This window comes from Mastigoproctus giganteus, chromosome 5 (genome assembly GCF_048544385.1).
Source record: "Mastigoproctus giganteus isolate SK-2022 chromosome 5, ASM4854438v1, whole genome shotgun sequence".
NCBI lineage: Eukaryota > Metazoa > Arthropoda > Arachnida > Uropygi > Thelyphonidae > Mastigoproctus > Mastigoproctus giganteus.
In genome coordinates, this window is record NC_143579.1 from 63,010,596 (window position 1) to 63,027,989 (window position 17,394).

At 35.9% G+C, this 17,394-nt stretch overlaps 1 protein-coding gene across 1 annotated transcript in view; it reads right to left on the reverse strand.

Moving 5' to 3' along the window:
• The window catches only part of LOC150085454 (uncharacterized), an 860,907-nt gene that overhangs the window by 57,573 nt on the left and 785,940 nt on the right, over window positions 1-17,394 (reverse strand). Inside the window, exons 30-33 of the mRNA XM_090374571.1 lie at window positions 15,975-16,028; window positions 14,156-14,200; window positions 10,693-10,746; window positions 5,161-5,214 (exon numbers count right to left, since the gene is read on the reverse strand). Coding sequence (XP_090230697.1) covers window positions 5,161-5,214; window positions 10,693-10,746; window positions 14,156-14,200; window positions 15,975-16,028 — 207 coding nt within the window. The remainder of the gene's footprint in view (window positions 1-5,160; window positions 5,215-10,692; window positions 10,747-14,155; window positions 14,201-15,974; window positions 16,029-17,394) is intronic.

Below are 17,394 nucleotides of genomic sequence, written 5' to 3' on the forward strand. Positions count from 1 at the left end.
CTGACCAATTTTCATTGCCGACTTTTTTTTTATCCCGCGTATCAGGACGCTGTTCCGTTCTAAACTCGATACTCATATGATATTATCTTCCTCATGTTTGTACCCCCACTGAAAAATCGGCGTTCCTATAGAAATGTTATTGGAAGAGACTTTCACTTTTTTACTAAAGAGATACCAGTTCCTTTTCCAGTTGTCATGTTAGCTTTTGGTCTATAAAAAAAATATCTATGGTTTAACGATTACAACTGTTAATATCAACAAGTTCCTGAATAGTTGTTTGTTCACGATATTGGCCTCGAGTTTTGTACTTACAAAGCTAAATCAATATCATTCGACAAGTCTCGACGAGGAATCGAGTTCAGATATTAATCAGAATTTAATAAGTTAACTACGGAATTAAGTAATTGGTGCATCTGAACAAAAGACTAACTGATATTATAAATCAGGATGCTCTAAGCAAAAAAAAAAAAAAAAAAAAAAACAATAACGGTTGAACCGGTAGTATAATGTATAAGAAATTGTTGGTTTTTATTACTCGGTTGTACGTGGTCAAATCCAAAAGTAGGCGTTTTTTTTTTTTACCCCTTCAACTATTCCTTAATTCTTTTGACAAATGAACAGAAAAACTGAACGAAGTGATATGCAAGAGATGAAAAAATAAAAAACGTATATCACTGGAAAATTAACTTGCTGACTTCTACAAAGTTTGTTTGTTTTTTCATAGAAAGTTATACATTGATTTTTAAAATTTATATAAATATTATTATTTGGTTTAATATTTTTAACTAAAGGAATTAGCAGTGACCTCCTCACAGTTGCAAAATTACCATACTGCCAGATCTGTCATCTCGGGGTTGGGGCGACGGGTTGATATAGTTTGGCTGTTAAAGATTATTAGGAGAGGAGGAATCATTCGAAAAAAACAGTGGCTGAGGCCTAGTCTCACCCGCTGTTTCTGAAACGCTACAGAATATGTCTAAATACTCTCTGAAATGCTACAACTTAGTAATGGTACGAGATAAGAAACAACTATTGCAGTAAATATTACTTACATGAGAATAAAAATTAAAATTACATAAAAATTATTTCGTAAAGATTTTTCCAAACAGCCCATCATTTGATGGGTAGCTTGGAAACAACAATTAATATGTACAACCTTTATGAATTGTGCAAACTAAATTTTTGAATGACACTTTGTACCTCAATATCTTAAACAACACGTTTGTAATTTGGGTGGAATTGAAGTTTCGTTTATGTTTAAAAGTATCCAAGAAAGAGAGGCCTAGTTCTATTATGCAGCTTATGCCCCTTTTCTCCAGGGGCACGTTGCATTGAGGTATGGTATAAATGTCGATGAGCTTTTATATTAGTATACTGAACGATCTTAAGTAAAATCATAATAAGGTTCCTCAAGTATAATCTGAATTCCTTGAGGAATTGGACTCTATGTGGAATGCCCGGGGATGAGTACCCATGAAGAATCTATTACGTCCCGTAGTTGCCTTAGATTGGACGCCGGATTTCTGTCACGAACAGTTCGTTTCACCCCCATTCATCAGATGCATAATCGGGTTGAGATCTGTGACTGAGTGGTTCAGTGAAGTTTGGTAAAGTCACTCTCATGCTGTCGGAACAATTCGCAAACGATTCGCGCTTTGAGACACTGTGCATTACCTCGCTGAAAGGCATCCGTTACCAGATGGATAAACCATGAGATTGACAACGAAATGAACCTGTTCGGCAGTAGTGGTAAAGTACGTTTTGGCGTTCGTCAATCTATCGTCTGCTGCTACAACAACACTCCCCACACCATCACATTTTTACTACTAGCCTGTAGGTATTGAAATTTAACTGTCCCACAATGGGCTGACCCCTATGTTGGGTCCCATTAGGGGCCCAGCGGCTAAATGACCAGACGAACAACGTTACACGACACTACACATATACAAAATCCATACACGTTTAAACCTTTGGCATTGACAGTATTGTTTCACACCCACAATGTATACTACGCGGAGATGGGGGGGGACCCCCTGGTACCGTTTGATCCTAAACACTCTACTCTGTCTCACAATGGGTCCATTGATTCATACTGCACTCGCCATACCCCGATACTGCGTAAACACAGAACAACCGGAATTCGGATTCGTCGAACCATTTTATACTCCTTACATGTCCAGTGTCCATATTCCTGTGCACAATGTATCTGGATTTTAGCTGACAAAATGGAACTAGCTGAGGTTGTCTCTTGCTATAACCCCATCCATGACATGGTAAAAGGAACCGTGTACTGTATTCCTATATATACCCCTTTACATATCACCGCTGTTATTTGATTAACTGCGGTCGCTAAGATTGCACAATTCTTTTCACCGTCACACGTCAGCAAGCTGTTCCAGTCACAGTAGTTTATCCACCTGTAACTCGTTTGGAGAAGTCGGTATTTGAGCTGTGATAGACCGGAAGAATTTCTAAAGGCCTCTTCCATCAGGGCTGTTAGCCGATCTTAGGCGGGTGGAGTAGGGTTCTGGGTGTTTAAACCTGTACAACATGCAAATTGGTCCGTGAACGCACACATTTCTACATACATAATGGCGCAACATGGGCTGATGTGCTTAAAAAAAAAAAAGATTCGGGTAGCAGGACTGCCGCTGGCTAGACATTTACTAGTTGCTATACCTGGTGTGCGCGAGCACACGCAAAGGCGGTCCTAGGTGGGAACTATAGCCCCACCCTTAATGATCAAAATAAGATGGATTTTTTTACTGATACACGATAAGATTAATGTCTCTCCGGAACACTTCAACCCTTTAGAAAATCCTGGGACTGCCTCCGCACACACCACACAAATCTTTCACCATCCGACTACCTGCTTTATACAGTCTAGTGAGGACACGTGACTGCCTCTGAATGGTAGTGATCAATGCTTGGACGACGCGGTGTACCTAATAATAATATCTAATATTATAATCAACTGCCCACTTTGGTTTTCTTCTTGTCATGAGACCGTTCAAGTAAGGGAATGAATGCTATCATTACAAATGACACTGATAAGAATATGACTCATGTATGCTGTTACCTTCTCAATTCAGGGCACCAACTAAAAAATAAAAGAAGCCGTTAAAGCTGTGTGCGCGGAATAAGCAAAACGTTTCGTGGGCATTCTGTGCCTGCCTTGCCTGGCATGGTTGGCGTAGCATATATCAAAAGATATTCGCAATATAATATTATTCTGTAGCAATCCAGTTTTTTGGTTATTATTTTGATTATCGGAAATCCTTGTTCAACTATGCTCTCAGCAAGTCCAGAGTTTAGGCTCGAAAATCATTCGTTTCACTTTCAGTACTCGATGTGTTGTAGCCAGTTTCGCTTTAATTTTTTTTGTTTGTTTGGCCAGAGGCCAAAATAGAAAAACGCTATGCTGAAATCCGCGGACCGAATTGGTACTTGTGGGTAGCAGGAGTAGTAAAACTTTTTCAGAAATTTTCGAAACAAATAAATTTAATTTTTGCTATGAGCGTTTATTCAGATTTTTTAACATTTAATAATTAAAAACGAAAATTCCATGATTATTAAGTGACACTAATAACGTTCTTATTACTTATAACCTTATTATTGTTACATGGTTATAATGATATTACAAAATATCATTATATTTTGTACATTTACATTACACGCTAAAAAGTATCATGAGATGGCTACATAAAATGTTATAAGAAAACAATGAATATCGTTAAAACGGGATATTTTGAAAAAATCATTATGAAACTATAATTCGTGATATGCTACAGTTTTAAGTTCGGGATCAGAAAACACTTATGGCTTTCTACATGGCACGGGCCGCACAGTATGAAGAATGGGCCGCGGGTTGTATACCCCTGGGCTACATCGAGGTAACAATATTATTTTTACCTTGTGTAGCCCAGGGTATACAACCATAAGAATAGACAATAAGACAATAATAAGAATAGGTAGCCACATTTTTAAATAAATATCAGTCAATAACCGTTCTTCTAATGACACTGTGTTAATTGTCTAACAATTTATAAATTAAAGTTAATAAAATCCCGTACAACCTTTTAAATGTAAACAAAGTTTACGTACATTACATGCTAAAAAGTATCATGAAAAATTAAGATGGAAAAGTTAAGATAAATACCAAATCCGCTCAATTAATATCTTCAATACTGTATCTTCTTTGAATGTTCTAAAAGTATAGTTTTATTAACCCGTATTACCATTTCAGTTGCTTACGCAGATTGAATATGAACGAAATAGTTTGATAACCTGATAGAGCAACTGCCAGGCCTAGGGCTAATTGGCTCATACGCGGGCTCGACAAAAAATTCCTGCACTCCAATATAAATTTAACAAGCTGTTGAATTTAATTGGCTGAATAACTTTCGACCATCAAAATGTTCGAGTGGTGTTTACACTGTCCGATATTTACGAGTGGTCTGCCCTTTTTAATTACTGATGAGAGAGTTACAGATATGTTGATAAACTGACTCACACGTTGTACATACATTGATGTGCTGAATTTGTGTATAACAAGTCACTGTACTGCAGTGAGTTGCCGACCTTCATATGCAATACCAAAGCACTCATAGTAAAGGTTAAGCCCAGGTAATGTGAGAAAGTCAGCCAAGGACTGAAACTTTTATTTGTCCTTAGCGCAGAGAAAAAAGAAGATTCTCATCAACTTAAACGACTTAATTAAAATACCAAGCTTGAAGCAATTTTCTTCTTCTTTTTTTTTTTTTTTGACTCAGCTGTACCGTATTGCAGTTGATTTATAGGCTTATTTTATGTTGGTGTTCTAGCGACAAAAAGTTAAGCAGCAAACACAAACCGAATCTCTCAAAATAGACACGTTATATTTAATTAAAAAAAAATAGGTAACATGATTAAAATGAAATAATCGGATTTATATAAAATAATTTATTGACCAATGAATAATATGAAACGTAAAATGATGGAGTAGGCAATACTGCTGTTATGCTCCAGGATAAGAGTAATTTTAAATTCACGTAGATGTGTAGGAGAGGAGTTAAAAAGGGATAAAACCGATCCACGATTGCAATGGAATCTACTTATTAACTGTATACTAAACTGAGAATATCTGTTTTTTAAAAATACAAAAAGCAAAACAAGACTTACTTTAGGCCCATGCTTTCCTACAGGTCCCATGAGTCCTGGAGGACCAGGATGACCCTAAAAATAAATAAACCTTCTTTAATATAAATAAATAAATCTCGAGGACATTAATTGATTTTAAGCTTTTATTGAAATTTTCTCTAACATTCAATAATAGCAAAAGCTATATTTATAGTAAACTCTTTGAACTTCTGTGTGTGGGGAGAAGTTGGGATGAAAGATTCCAAGGTGAATAGATGTTTTTTACTTAAAAATTTAGATTAGATTTTGAGAAGGGAATAATTAGCAAAGGCACAAGAGCTCGCATCCTTATTTGCGATGCACAAAGCAAATACTCTTAATACTGTAACTTTCATTACCAATAATTAGTACTTCTCTAATTATGCTCACGAACAGTCTGTACACAATTCAATCCTTACGTATTCATATTGCCCTCCCCAGGGTAAATCCTGCATCAGATAATCTGAATCAGGATTCAAATTGTGCACAGTGAGCTTTGAAATGGCAAGTTTTCGTGTTTGATAATCAACATCCTCTGTTTCCTTTGCCCTTTGAACACTGCAGGAGTCTTTTTGTTGTGAATTTCCTCATGAGATTTGATATGTGGGGTGGCAATTTCTTTCCTTGAATTTCGAAAGGAGAGGGTGTGCATTTTATTTGCCTTAGTCATAAGGAAATTGTCAGTTCTGAAAACCTTGTCAGGATAAAGGAGTGTGAATAGGTATTTTCTAGTACAACTGCAGCCAAGTGGTCAGAGTTATATATCTCACATGTTCCAATCCATGTATACCACAAAATGAGGTAATCATCTTCTAGTTTTTATCTTAGAAACTTCTCTGATGTTATACAGCGATTCTGGAAAACATAAAATAAAATTTTTACTGTATACTGCGCTTCGACTTTTAGTAACTGCGGATAGTTATATTTCCGCTGAAGACCAGGGCCAAGTTAAGGCTTCGAGACAAATATCATTTGAAGACAAATATCTTCGAGACAAATATATATAACGCTAGTTTTTGTATTTAAATGGAAGTTTTACTTCCATACGCCGCTTGACTGCTCACTCAGATGAAATACAGTACAATGTATTCATAGTTCCGTTTACCACCAGCAAGCTAAGAAGTCAGCAACTTCGAAACAGGTGCCCTGGCAGTAACTCAGATTATTAAATGTATAGCAAGTTCACCTTTTCAGTGTGATGTTATTAAAATTTGAAAATGTATTAGGAGCGTAGGTAGAACAGCGAATAACGGCATCTGTCGCTAAGCTGAACATAAACCCAAGCCTTAACACTGAGTACTCGGTCTTCAGTAAAGGCAGGATGATTCCCGTGATTGATAATCCAACGTAGTAAAGCGTACGAATTTTATTTAAATTCAACTACTTCGTTGGAATAAATCTCTGTAATTCTATAATACCATACAGAAAATAAATATATTTATTAATATGCCGAAAAGCAAAAACAAGCTATTAGAAGTACCAAAATTTTATGGTACACTAAACCCTCGAATTTACGTACTTCGATATAACGGATGATAAAACGAATATTTAACTGCCATCAGAGCCACTATACGGTCACAGTAAATTATCTTCTACTAATTATGTACTATGTATAAAGCCAAATAAAAGCTTGTTTTTTATTGTTAAATCGAAACTATGGAAAAACAAAAATAAAAAAAAATACTTAATGCTGTAGATCCTATGATTTCAACGTCTTCTTCAAGGGTCAACCGTCGAAACCTCAGGAAAGACAGCAAGAAGATTGAAACGGTGGAGCCAATGCGCACGTGGTTGAAACGGTGAAGCCATATTGAAATTCGAATTAAGCTGTGGCGGTAGGCAAGGGTAACGCTAACGTATATTTCATGGCTGACCCAAGTCCATAATCCATCTATATAAATAGTGTAACCATTTTAATAAGAATTTTAAAATAACTTTGGATTTAACGGACATCCCTTACCCCTATTTGTTCATAAAATCGAGGGTTGACTGTAAAAGAAAAGCAAGGATGAATAGGATGAGGCATTTTCTAATGGAAAGAAAAACCAGCAAGATATTACATGCTCAGTTCAATGGGTCACATTTAGCAAACTTGTTATAAATCTAATTTTCTAGTGATGTTCACATACGAGTACACAAATATGCCAAAAATAAATTTTCTCATGGAACCTAAGTGGATCTTTTTGATCTTATAAGCATTTTACCCTGCTGTATAGAACAAAGCTTTCAGTTCTCGCTGGATGAATGCACGTAATATGAGTATGAAAAAAAATTATACTCTGAATATAAGATCTCCTAGTGCATACTATCAGATCTTATAAACGTCACTGAAAAAAAAAATTCAACAAGTTAAGTTTCACCAAAATTATGCCATTCTCGATTTTGCAATTGCCAACAACTTCGGGAAAATTAACTGTACAAACTATATCAAACTATACCGGTTATCAAAATTTAGCAGATTTATTTCTCCTCTACATAACTACATATACGGCGCCAAACCCTGCCAAGATGGCCTTAAGGCGGTTAAAAATACGATTTTACATGATCATCATCAAACTCTAAAGGCTTCGCCTTGTCGCTGCAATCATACATCTCTGTCTACTGCTGAACGTTTCATTTCCTCATATCCCCTAAAGTTAATTTTTCTCTTTATGTTATATGATATAGACAGGTTAATCACAATAAGGAATTTCCGGTATTGCATAATGTTGATTTTTTTTTTTTTTTTTTTTTTAATTGTTCGTCAGACTATTTAAACTGCACATAAAGCAAAGAGAGCCAGTAAAAAAAAATTATGAACTGATATAGACCTACTGATATGGAAAATAAAAAAACAATTTTTCTGTTATACTCTGGCACGACTTCATTGGTCAGAAGAGTTTACAATTAATCATTTTGATTTAGCGGTCATGTGAGCTCGAACCATGACCAACTCAAGCGCAAGCACTACTGCACTCCATTGACCACTAGTCTACGCACTATTAGAATAAAACACGTTCGACATTACTGTTGTTTTTTTTTTTTTGTAATTTAAACGGTAATACTGCTAAGCATGGTTAAGACGCTTTTGGAAACGGATATATTTTTTCATCTTTTTTGGCAGCATTCAATAAGCGAGGATCGATGGGGTGGTGAACACCGTCTTTGATATATCCTTATAAGAAACAGCCAAGCAATTTAAAGCTGTTGCCGGTGGTGTCCGTACACCACCCTAAAAAAAAAAAAAAAAAAAAAAACTTCACTGTATTGTATATCGTACCCAAATAACTGCATTTTTGTAGCATTTTTTAAAAAAAATTACTTTCTATAGCCTATCATAATGGATAAAACTAAAATGGGACGGTTCAAAATGAAACTAATATCCTCATGTTCACCTAATTTATTTTAAAATTTACAGTTTCCTGATTACACAGGCAAGAAAAAAATACGTGAAACAGTCAGATGAATAAAAAAAATCCCCGTAGTTATTCAGTATAAAAGCGCCATTTACCTGATTAGTTCAGTTTCTTTGCAGTACCAGAACTTATGTTTTCCAGAGGGTCAAAAGCTAAAGGGCGCTGTAATTACATATGGAGAAACCATTAAAAGGAATTACGTACATAAGTTGAGGATAATCTGGCACAAGAATGAGTTTCCTGACCACGCTTTCAAAATATTTTATACTGATATCCAAGTCAATGACACACGAACAAATGATCTCTTCAGACCCCAGACGGTTCTATTTCATCAATGTTTTGCTTACTCATCAGCAAGACACGTAAGAGAGACTCAGTATAGCTAAGTAACGAGTGAACTTGTTTTCCAGACGGAACATACAAATAGCCCAAAGGTGTAGTTCGCAAAGGGATTTGACCTCATATCAGACTCCAGGTTGGAAAATTTTAATACAAGGTGTATTGTTCCTATCACAAGAAGGCGGTCTCTTGTAGGCTTCGGCAACGAGTCTGTTAAAAAAAATAATAATAATAAAATAAATCAGCTGAAATGGACTGTCAGGGTGATGGAGTGCCTTTGTTACTAAGCATGATGATGATTCTGTTTTTGAAAAGTTGGTGAACTTCATTAGAGATCGTATTTTCTCGAATACCCAGTGTCCTTGAAAAGTCGCGCACTCAGCTTTTTAAGACGAGAAAAAAAATAATATATAAATTTATTATTTTTTTTTAACCTCTTGAATTTTCGGTTTTTCACTAACCGTTAGGTGTGCTTTTAACAACCATGTTTAGTAGAACATATATAAAGTATATACAATATTTACTTTTACTAGTTCATACCTCACAGATTGCATTCACTAATAAAAGGAGCCAAAGCGACTTCTGTCATGGGGGTAACTGATGGAGAAATGAACGTACCCCGTTACCTACCATGGGCGTCAAAGGCTAACGCCCCACCTTTGTATTTGTGTGTGCCCATATGTAGATTCATTTCCAATAAGTAGTAAACAACAGTGTTGTCATTAGTTGTTTCAACTAGATTGGCACATGATCATGAGTAGTGAACGATAGCATTTCAAGATCACGGGAACAGAAGGTTACTAATGAGGTGCGAAATTATTTACATTGAAAAAATATATATATATAATTAAATACCTCAGATAAATATTTTATTATTACTTACAAAATTATGTCAGCAGTCGTCTAAAATGAACTGCAAGAGGTAGTTCTTCAAATTCCATTCAAAACTCCACGTACAAAAAATTATCGTTTATTAGTTTAAGAAAAAAAAAAAAAAAACAGGTAGACAATTTCTTCGACATCAATAAAAAATCATTATCAGTAACCATCTTAATGATTGTTTCTTATGATAATTCATCTCCAATATTATTACTATTTTATCCCCCAATTTCTCTCTCCAGAATACAGTCCTTTTCAAAATATTCAATTTCTGTTTTTAAACATTTTGGTAGCAAGCAGTCCATTCCGTTTTCCCCATCTCTTCAGATCTTTGTTTACATAACACCTTCACTTCGTCAAGTCTAAAAGTTGTTTTTTTTTTGTTGCAGCCACCTAATTTTTTACATTAGTTCCAAATGAAATCAATTGCGGGTGATTGAAAGCAGTCCAATGGAACGTCTCGGTTCATTTGGAAGGGAATCGATGAAATATTTCAGGGGCGGCGGTTTATTTACTTTTACTAGTTCATATAATCTTGTTTTTAGTATTCAGTCACTATAAGGAGTGCTATTTTCCTCATTTTTTTATATTGTCTTTAAATTTGAAGTATGTATCTTGTTCATCACAGTTATGGTGTGAAGTGTTATCCTTAATCCATAAATATACGTAATTTAAAGCATGGAATTTGATGGTCAGACTAACTCCGACACAAGTAATAAATAAAAGAAGTTATCTGAATTGAATCTATCGCTTCTTCAACGAATTTTTGCACCAATAACTAGTTTATATTTTTTTCGGTTTCAATTCAATCGAATTTTTACTTTATAGCGAAAATTCAATTGAATTGAACACGACAATTGCATTGTATTGAATTGAACCCGACAATTATATCTGTACTATAATTATAATAAAAAGTAATTACAATCAATCCATCTGGTCCACGAGGTCCTGCATCTCCTTTGGAGCCCTTTGGTCCCTGAAAAATTAAAATAATTCTTTTATAATAACTGTGGCAATAATTAAGAAATCATAATTCATTTATCTCGAAAACTTCAGACTAAATAATACAATACTGTTTATTTCAAGTTGGTGAGATGTATGTATGTATATATAATCCTATCAACGGTGGCACCCAGGCTTACGCCTATTTCCACCTGTATCCAATTGTAAGAGGCAAAAAAAAAAAAAAAAAAAAATTCTTGTCGCCTATAAACGGCCTGAGTGGTTAATGAACAGACTATTCTGTCACCAGGGGGCAGCCACCCCATGGGCAGAATGGCCCCCAGTGCTCACCCCTGGCAACAAGAGCCGGGCCCGGCTCCACTACCAGTGTCTGTGCATTAACAGCACCAAAAATCCCACACCTACCAGTGAAGTGAAAGACTGGTAGGTGTCAGCAAATCCCGCTCCCGGCAGACCACACCTGAGAGCCCACAAAAAAAAAAAAAAAAACACTGCTGCATTCAATTCTTGCACTAACAACTCGATGAACAAACAAAAAAACCTGCAGACAGCTCCGATGAAGGAATAAAAAAAAAAAAAAAAAAACAGAGAAAAACAAGTTGGTGTGAGTATGAATGTGAAACCTCTTAAAATATGGCTTTACTGATTTCACTTATAACTGCTTCAAGTATTACATACGCCTTGTTTTTTCAAACAGTCGCCACCCAATGCAAAATATTTTGATGAACGCGTTTGGCTGGAAATGTGTCATTATTATTAAATTAAGAAGGCAGCGTTCTATTGGAAAATGGTCACGTAAATACTTTTTTATTTCAAAAGACTGAGACAGATGTGATTAGGAAATTTCGAAAATAATTTAAAGGAATTTTTTTAGACTTATCAGAAGCATTTAGTTGGTTTTATAATTCCATTTGACGTTTTCTTAAAAGTTTCTTTGCCATACCCAACTAAAATTTTTAGAACTACAAACAAATTTTAGAGCGTTCCAAAATTATCAGTAATCCACTTTAAGATTATGACAGATCAACTTAATAACCGTATCTGAAACTGGATGCTTGCTCAATGTTCATGAATCATTTATGGAGTTATTCACAAATTATTTAAAGCGATTTTTTAACACCTCCGTAACACTTTGCGACAACAGTTTTAACTCCCTTCCCATTAACACATAATGAAACACCACTTCCAATCATTTTTTAAAATGAAAAATCTTTCATACAACACCCTGTCTGCATTGCAATTTGTGAATGGGATCCCTAATCAACTTTGTGATAAATTAATAACAGGTATTTCCAGCATTCATGTGAAAGGCATATTTCAGATTAAGTACAGATTAAAGTATATCTGCATTTTTTAATATACACTGAGTGATCAGTGAATTATGACCACCTACCTAATACTTGATGTCTGAAGACATCCGCAGGGGTTTGCAGCAATGCTGCCTGCAAGGCTTTCCACAGTGTCTACACGCCTCACTTCCGTTCCAAAACATCCCACAGGTGTTCAATTGGACTGAGGTCAAGCGAATTTGGAGTCCAATCAAGATAGGTGATATCTTCCTTCTGTTTCTCGAACCACTTAAGCACAGTGCAGACCCAATGACACGGCGCTTTATCACTTTGGAAGATCCTATTTCTGTCCGGGAAAAAAATGCAACATGGCAGGGTCTATACGGTCTCTTAAGAAATACCGGTAGCCGACCTCACCAGTGAAATGGTGGTCCATACGCACCAGACATCTTAGTTCTTTCCAGCAAAACGTTCCCCCTATTAAGCAACCACCGCCACCTGCCTTGGACAATGGCCACCATGTTCGATGGGTCCATGGACTCGTGTTGTTTGCATCACATATGAAGGCGTCCGTCGGAGTGTTGCAGCAAGTATTTGGGCTCATCCGACCGGCACACTCGTTTTCACTCCTCCAGCAAGTTGTTGTTCATCACAGCATTCGCCGTCGACGATTATCAGCAATGAGGCGAGGGTGTCTCTTGGGTCGTCTGCTGTAGAACCCCATATTTCAGTGTTTGGGATATGGTCCTTGCATTCTCCATATTGTATTACAATGCCAACTATCGCACAGTGACCTGCATTGAACCCGTACGACGCGCTCCACCCTTAGCTTACCACGAACCTTGCATAATCCTTCACTATTCTGCATACGGGAGGTGGTTTGATCCGTTCGACACCACTATTTGTACACCTTAACCACAATGGGCCGTGAGCAACCTACAATGCGAGAAGTACGAGAAGACCTGACACCCTTCGGTGTCAGGTCTTCTCGTACCGCTACAGTAAAGTCTTAATTGCAACCAAGTGATTTCCTTCAGAGCAGGAATTAATATCTGTACTGTTCTCCTGCCAAGGAAAGCATCTGTAGACTAATTTAATTAATTTAACACGGTTAATAAGTGATATTTCCATTTTATTGACCATGACATTTTTTTTTGCAGAGAGTAATTCTACGAAGTCAGTTGCTATCGGAATACTAGCAGCACCGTAGTTAGGCAAGCCAAATGAGTCATGCCTGAGGGCCTCGCTATCCAAAGAGTCCTTGCAGTTTTCGTAAGGATAAAAGTCTAATTACATATTTTGGGGCCTCTTCGAAGGGCAATCCCAGGTAGGGGCTAAAACACTTCCCCATGATGAAAATAATATGGATGTTTTTACTACTGCATTGATGATTAAAACAATGATTCCCCCCTCCTCTCCCCACTGAGAGAGGAGGGGGGCTAAAGAAAATCCTGGGAGCAGACGTGGTTTCTTACATGCTTTGCCTTAGGGATCTGGCTATATGAGGACAATCAGATCCCATCTGTTCTTTGGGTGTCACGTGTCTTTTAATGACACATTAGACAAACTATTTTCTTTAACGGCTGGGGAAACTGAAAATGTTGAATTGTTAGCTAGAAGCAAACCAAAATAATTTCATGGATAAATTTTTGGTTTGCTTCTAGTTAAATTAATATCTATGGGCACCACTACTAAAAGTTAATAACTGAAATTTTAAATTATTGAATTATAATTAGAATTGTGAAGTACTACCAGAGTATTCATTAGTTAACAGCATAGTAAATACTGCATGCTATTCAAGAATGGTATTGCTGGCTATTCATATAAATGGAAACGTTTTAAAGTGGAAATAAAACTTAAATTGTTACAGTGTCTGTAGCAATCACAATTAAACTTTGATTGTAATTGCTGCAGATACTGTAATTTAAATTTAAAAATGAACATAATTTATCAATATCGCAGGCTGAACACTTATGCTCTCACTTATTACAAATTTCAGCGTTTAGGTTAAAGAATATTCTCTGAAAAGGATTAAAGTGATTAACAAAGTTTTCTTCATTTCTAGAAAACATTAAAATTTATAAGTGCACATTTTAGCCCAAATAAATAAGGTAACAAATCATTATAACTTACCACGGCTCCTTCTTCTCCCTGGTTTCCGGGTTGTCCTGGCGCACCCTACGAATACGTTAAAAAATGGTAATGCCGAAATGTACGTTGAATCATGATAAAAAATGTACATTATACTCTAGCATGCCAGTTAAAATATATAATGATACAAGATCAACCAAAAGCTGTAAATCAGTAGGTCTGAAACTGCGACTTTTTTTGAAATATACTTCCCTCCTGAAAAGAATGAGTCGGTTTACGTACCTCTTCCGAACACAGGTGAAAGATAAATGGGTTAAAATTCTTAAAGTACTACCCTCCACCCCTACAACCTGTTGATCCTCAATTTACGTACCACTACTCTACGGTACAACTAATTAAATATAAACCATTTCTCTCTCGTATAAGAGTCATGCATTGACAACTATCTGCAAGAATTTTTAATAATGGTCAAATTTCTAGTTACTCTCGTCATCAATAATATATCGTCAAACATTTACAATTCCTGAGTTGTATTTGAATGGCAGCATGCATTCATGTTAAACAAAGATTTACATTAATTTATTTTTCTGAATGTTATTGAACGCGTTTAAAGAAGCGGCACCCCTTCCCAATATAACGAGATTATAATCGTTACAAAAAATGTTTACTACAGTTGATTTGAAGAACGCGTTTCTCTGTCAGGTGAAAGTGATACACTTAACAAAACCACACACATTTCAATATCTGATAGCTGTATGCGGCAAACTTTGCATAATATCTTAACGAATAAAAGATCTCTAAGCAATTAGGAATGTCTTATCTACAGCAGAAAAAAATATTATAAATCTTCATGGCTAGATCGCGGTCAATGATATGAACCAGGCACAGTAGTTCATGGAGTTCAGGGTTCTTTGAGTTTAAGTAGTCAGTATAATATCATATTCCTATCACATCGAATTTCCCTCACCAACCTAACGCTACTAAAACATAAAACAATTTTAGATGGTGAAATTCTAATTTCTCCATCTGCCAAGCGTTCACAAAGTTTTAAATACTACTCCTAATCGACAGAATTGAAGAGAATGTTATAACGAGATATAAAAGATTTTGTACAGCAGTAGTACCGAACTGGATGTGTCATCCGGGTATAGCGATTTTACTTCTCACCTGTTCTGAAGACGTCTGAAGTGCGACTTTTCTTTAAAGATTGGAGGAATTCTCCATAAAAGGCTTTTTTTTTTTTTTTTTTTTTTTTTCACCCGTGGACTGAACTCATATTGAAGGTGGTTCCCCCCTCCCTTTTCTGTAAACCTGAGTTTTCTAAGAGCAGAACACGTTATGGCATGATATATTGATTCCTCATAATTGCTTTAGTTACTTCTACCCTTACTTTACGCAATGAACTGAACCCAGATGGATGACGTAGCATTCTAAACAAATATCTCAAGATTAGGAAACTATACTCGAATAAATGGCCATTTTTCTTTAGGGGTGCAGAGAATAGATCTATATATTTCCAACTTCAAGAGAACTACGACTGAAAAAGGTTTGGGAACCGCTGCTGTGGAGAGAAGTATTTTGTTGCTCTCATCTGCTCAAGGAAATATAACTTTCTTAACAAAGTTTTATTTCTTTGAGCATATTACAAATAATCTTTATCGCCACACGAATTTAAAAATTTTCCACCCATTTCCTATGGGTGGAAAATTTTTAAATTCGTGTGGCGATAAAGATTATTGCTGATGATCCAAATAGCTCGTAACTTCGGAAATCTTAGTAAAGGTAAATAAGAGAAAGGGATGGGGGGGGGGGCTTATTGAACGCCTAATAGCATGGAAGCTTAGAAATAAAAAATACTTACCGGAAGTCCAGGAAGACCCGCGGTACCTTGAATCCCAGGAGGCCCAGCATCTCCCTAAAGGTATATGAAAATTAAAAACGAATTTGAAGTATATATGCTGAATATACTACAAAATTAAAAGTGAATAAGAAACATTTATGTACGTTTTTTTAAATGGGGGAATGCATAAATAACAAACTCTAATTGCTTTATAAACTGATTAAATTTAGGTATGAAAAATTCATTACGAAATATTTATTACCAGGGAAACAAAGAAGCCGTCATACGCACCAAGGGTTAAGGCATGCATGAAAAACGTCATGTTAAAAATAGATTAATTAATAATAGATTAATAAAATAGTTAAAAAGACTTATTTTAAAAAGTTGAAGAGCTTAAGTAATGTGTTTTATGTTTAATCACATTACTTAAGCTCTTCACACTAATAAAGATATGGAGTCGCTAATAATTATGGATTTTGTGGATGGAATTATTTTGAGATAGGTAGTCATAATACGGTACATGACGTTGTTTACGCTTGGGCAACATATATTTCAAAAGATAAAGGTATGGGTATTTGCACTTCAGTATTTCCATATAGGTCAAGGTCAGTGACGTATGGTGAATGTGATCCCGGACATATGAGCTGAATATGGCCGGAATCTGGAATATAGAGAAAAGACTCAATACAACTGAATTTAAAACTCATTTTAAAAACACAACAATTTCTCGATAAGTGTTTCTGGGAATTATTTCGTAAATCGGAGCGATTTTCCAATACATATATTGATGAAATGAGAGATGGGTGGCAGTTGCTTTGTGTTTCTCTTACAGTATGGGTGATGAATTCATTACAACTGCGTACATTGCACTTTACTTTGTATAATACAATACAGCATCATATCACAGTAAAAACAGAATGGGGCACACTATTACGTTGCATTATGATAAAGCAATACAAGTCAATAAAGTATCATCCTGAAATCCGGCAATGGTCTAGCCCCAGGGTTGCCGGATTTCAGAGGTTGTACTAAATTTATTTATATATTTAATTTTTTTTTTTTCTGAAATTTCCCTATTGTAATAATCATGTACTTCCTGATCATTTTGAGCGCTCTCTGGGTAGTACAGGGATGGGCACATTTTTGATCTTATTACACCGTTCTAAAGGTTTGTGAAAAGCGTCAGCAAAGGCGTCCAAAGAGATGATGTTCAGTTCAGCGGTTAAGTCTTCTTTTCTTTAAGTCTTCAAAATCTTGAAATGTCTTTCCTTTGAGGGCAGTATTCCTTGGGAAAGGAGACGCCCACTGGTCATAGAACAAGAGAGTAGGTGGACGGTTGATCTGTACAATACCATGTTTCGTCAGTAATTGTCTTCATAACAAAGGCGGCGACACTGTCGTGAAACAAGAACCAGCTGCCTTTCTCTTGACATTGTGGCCT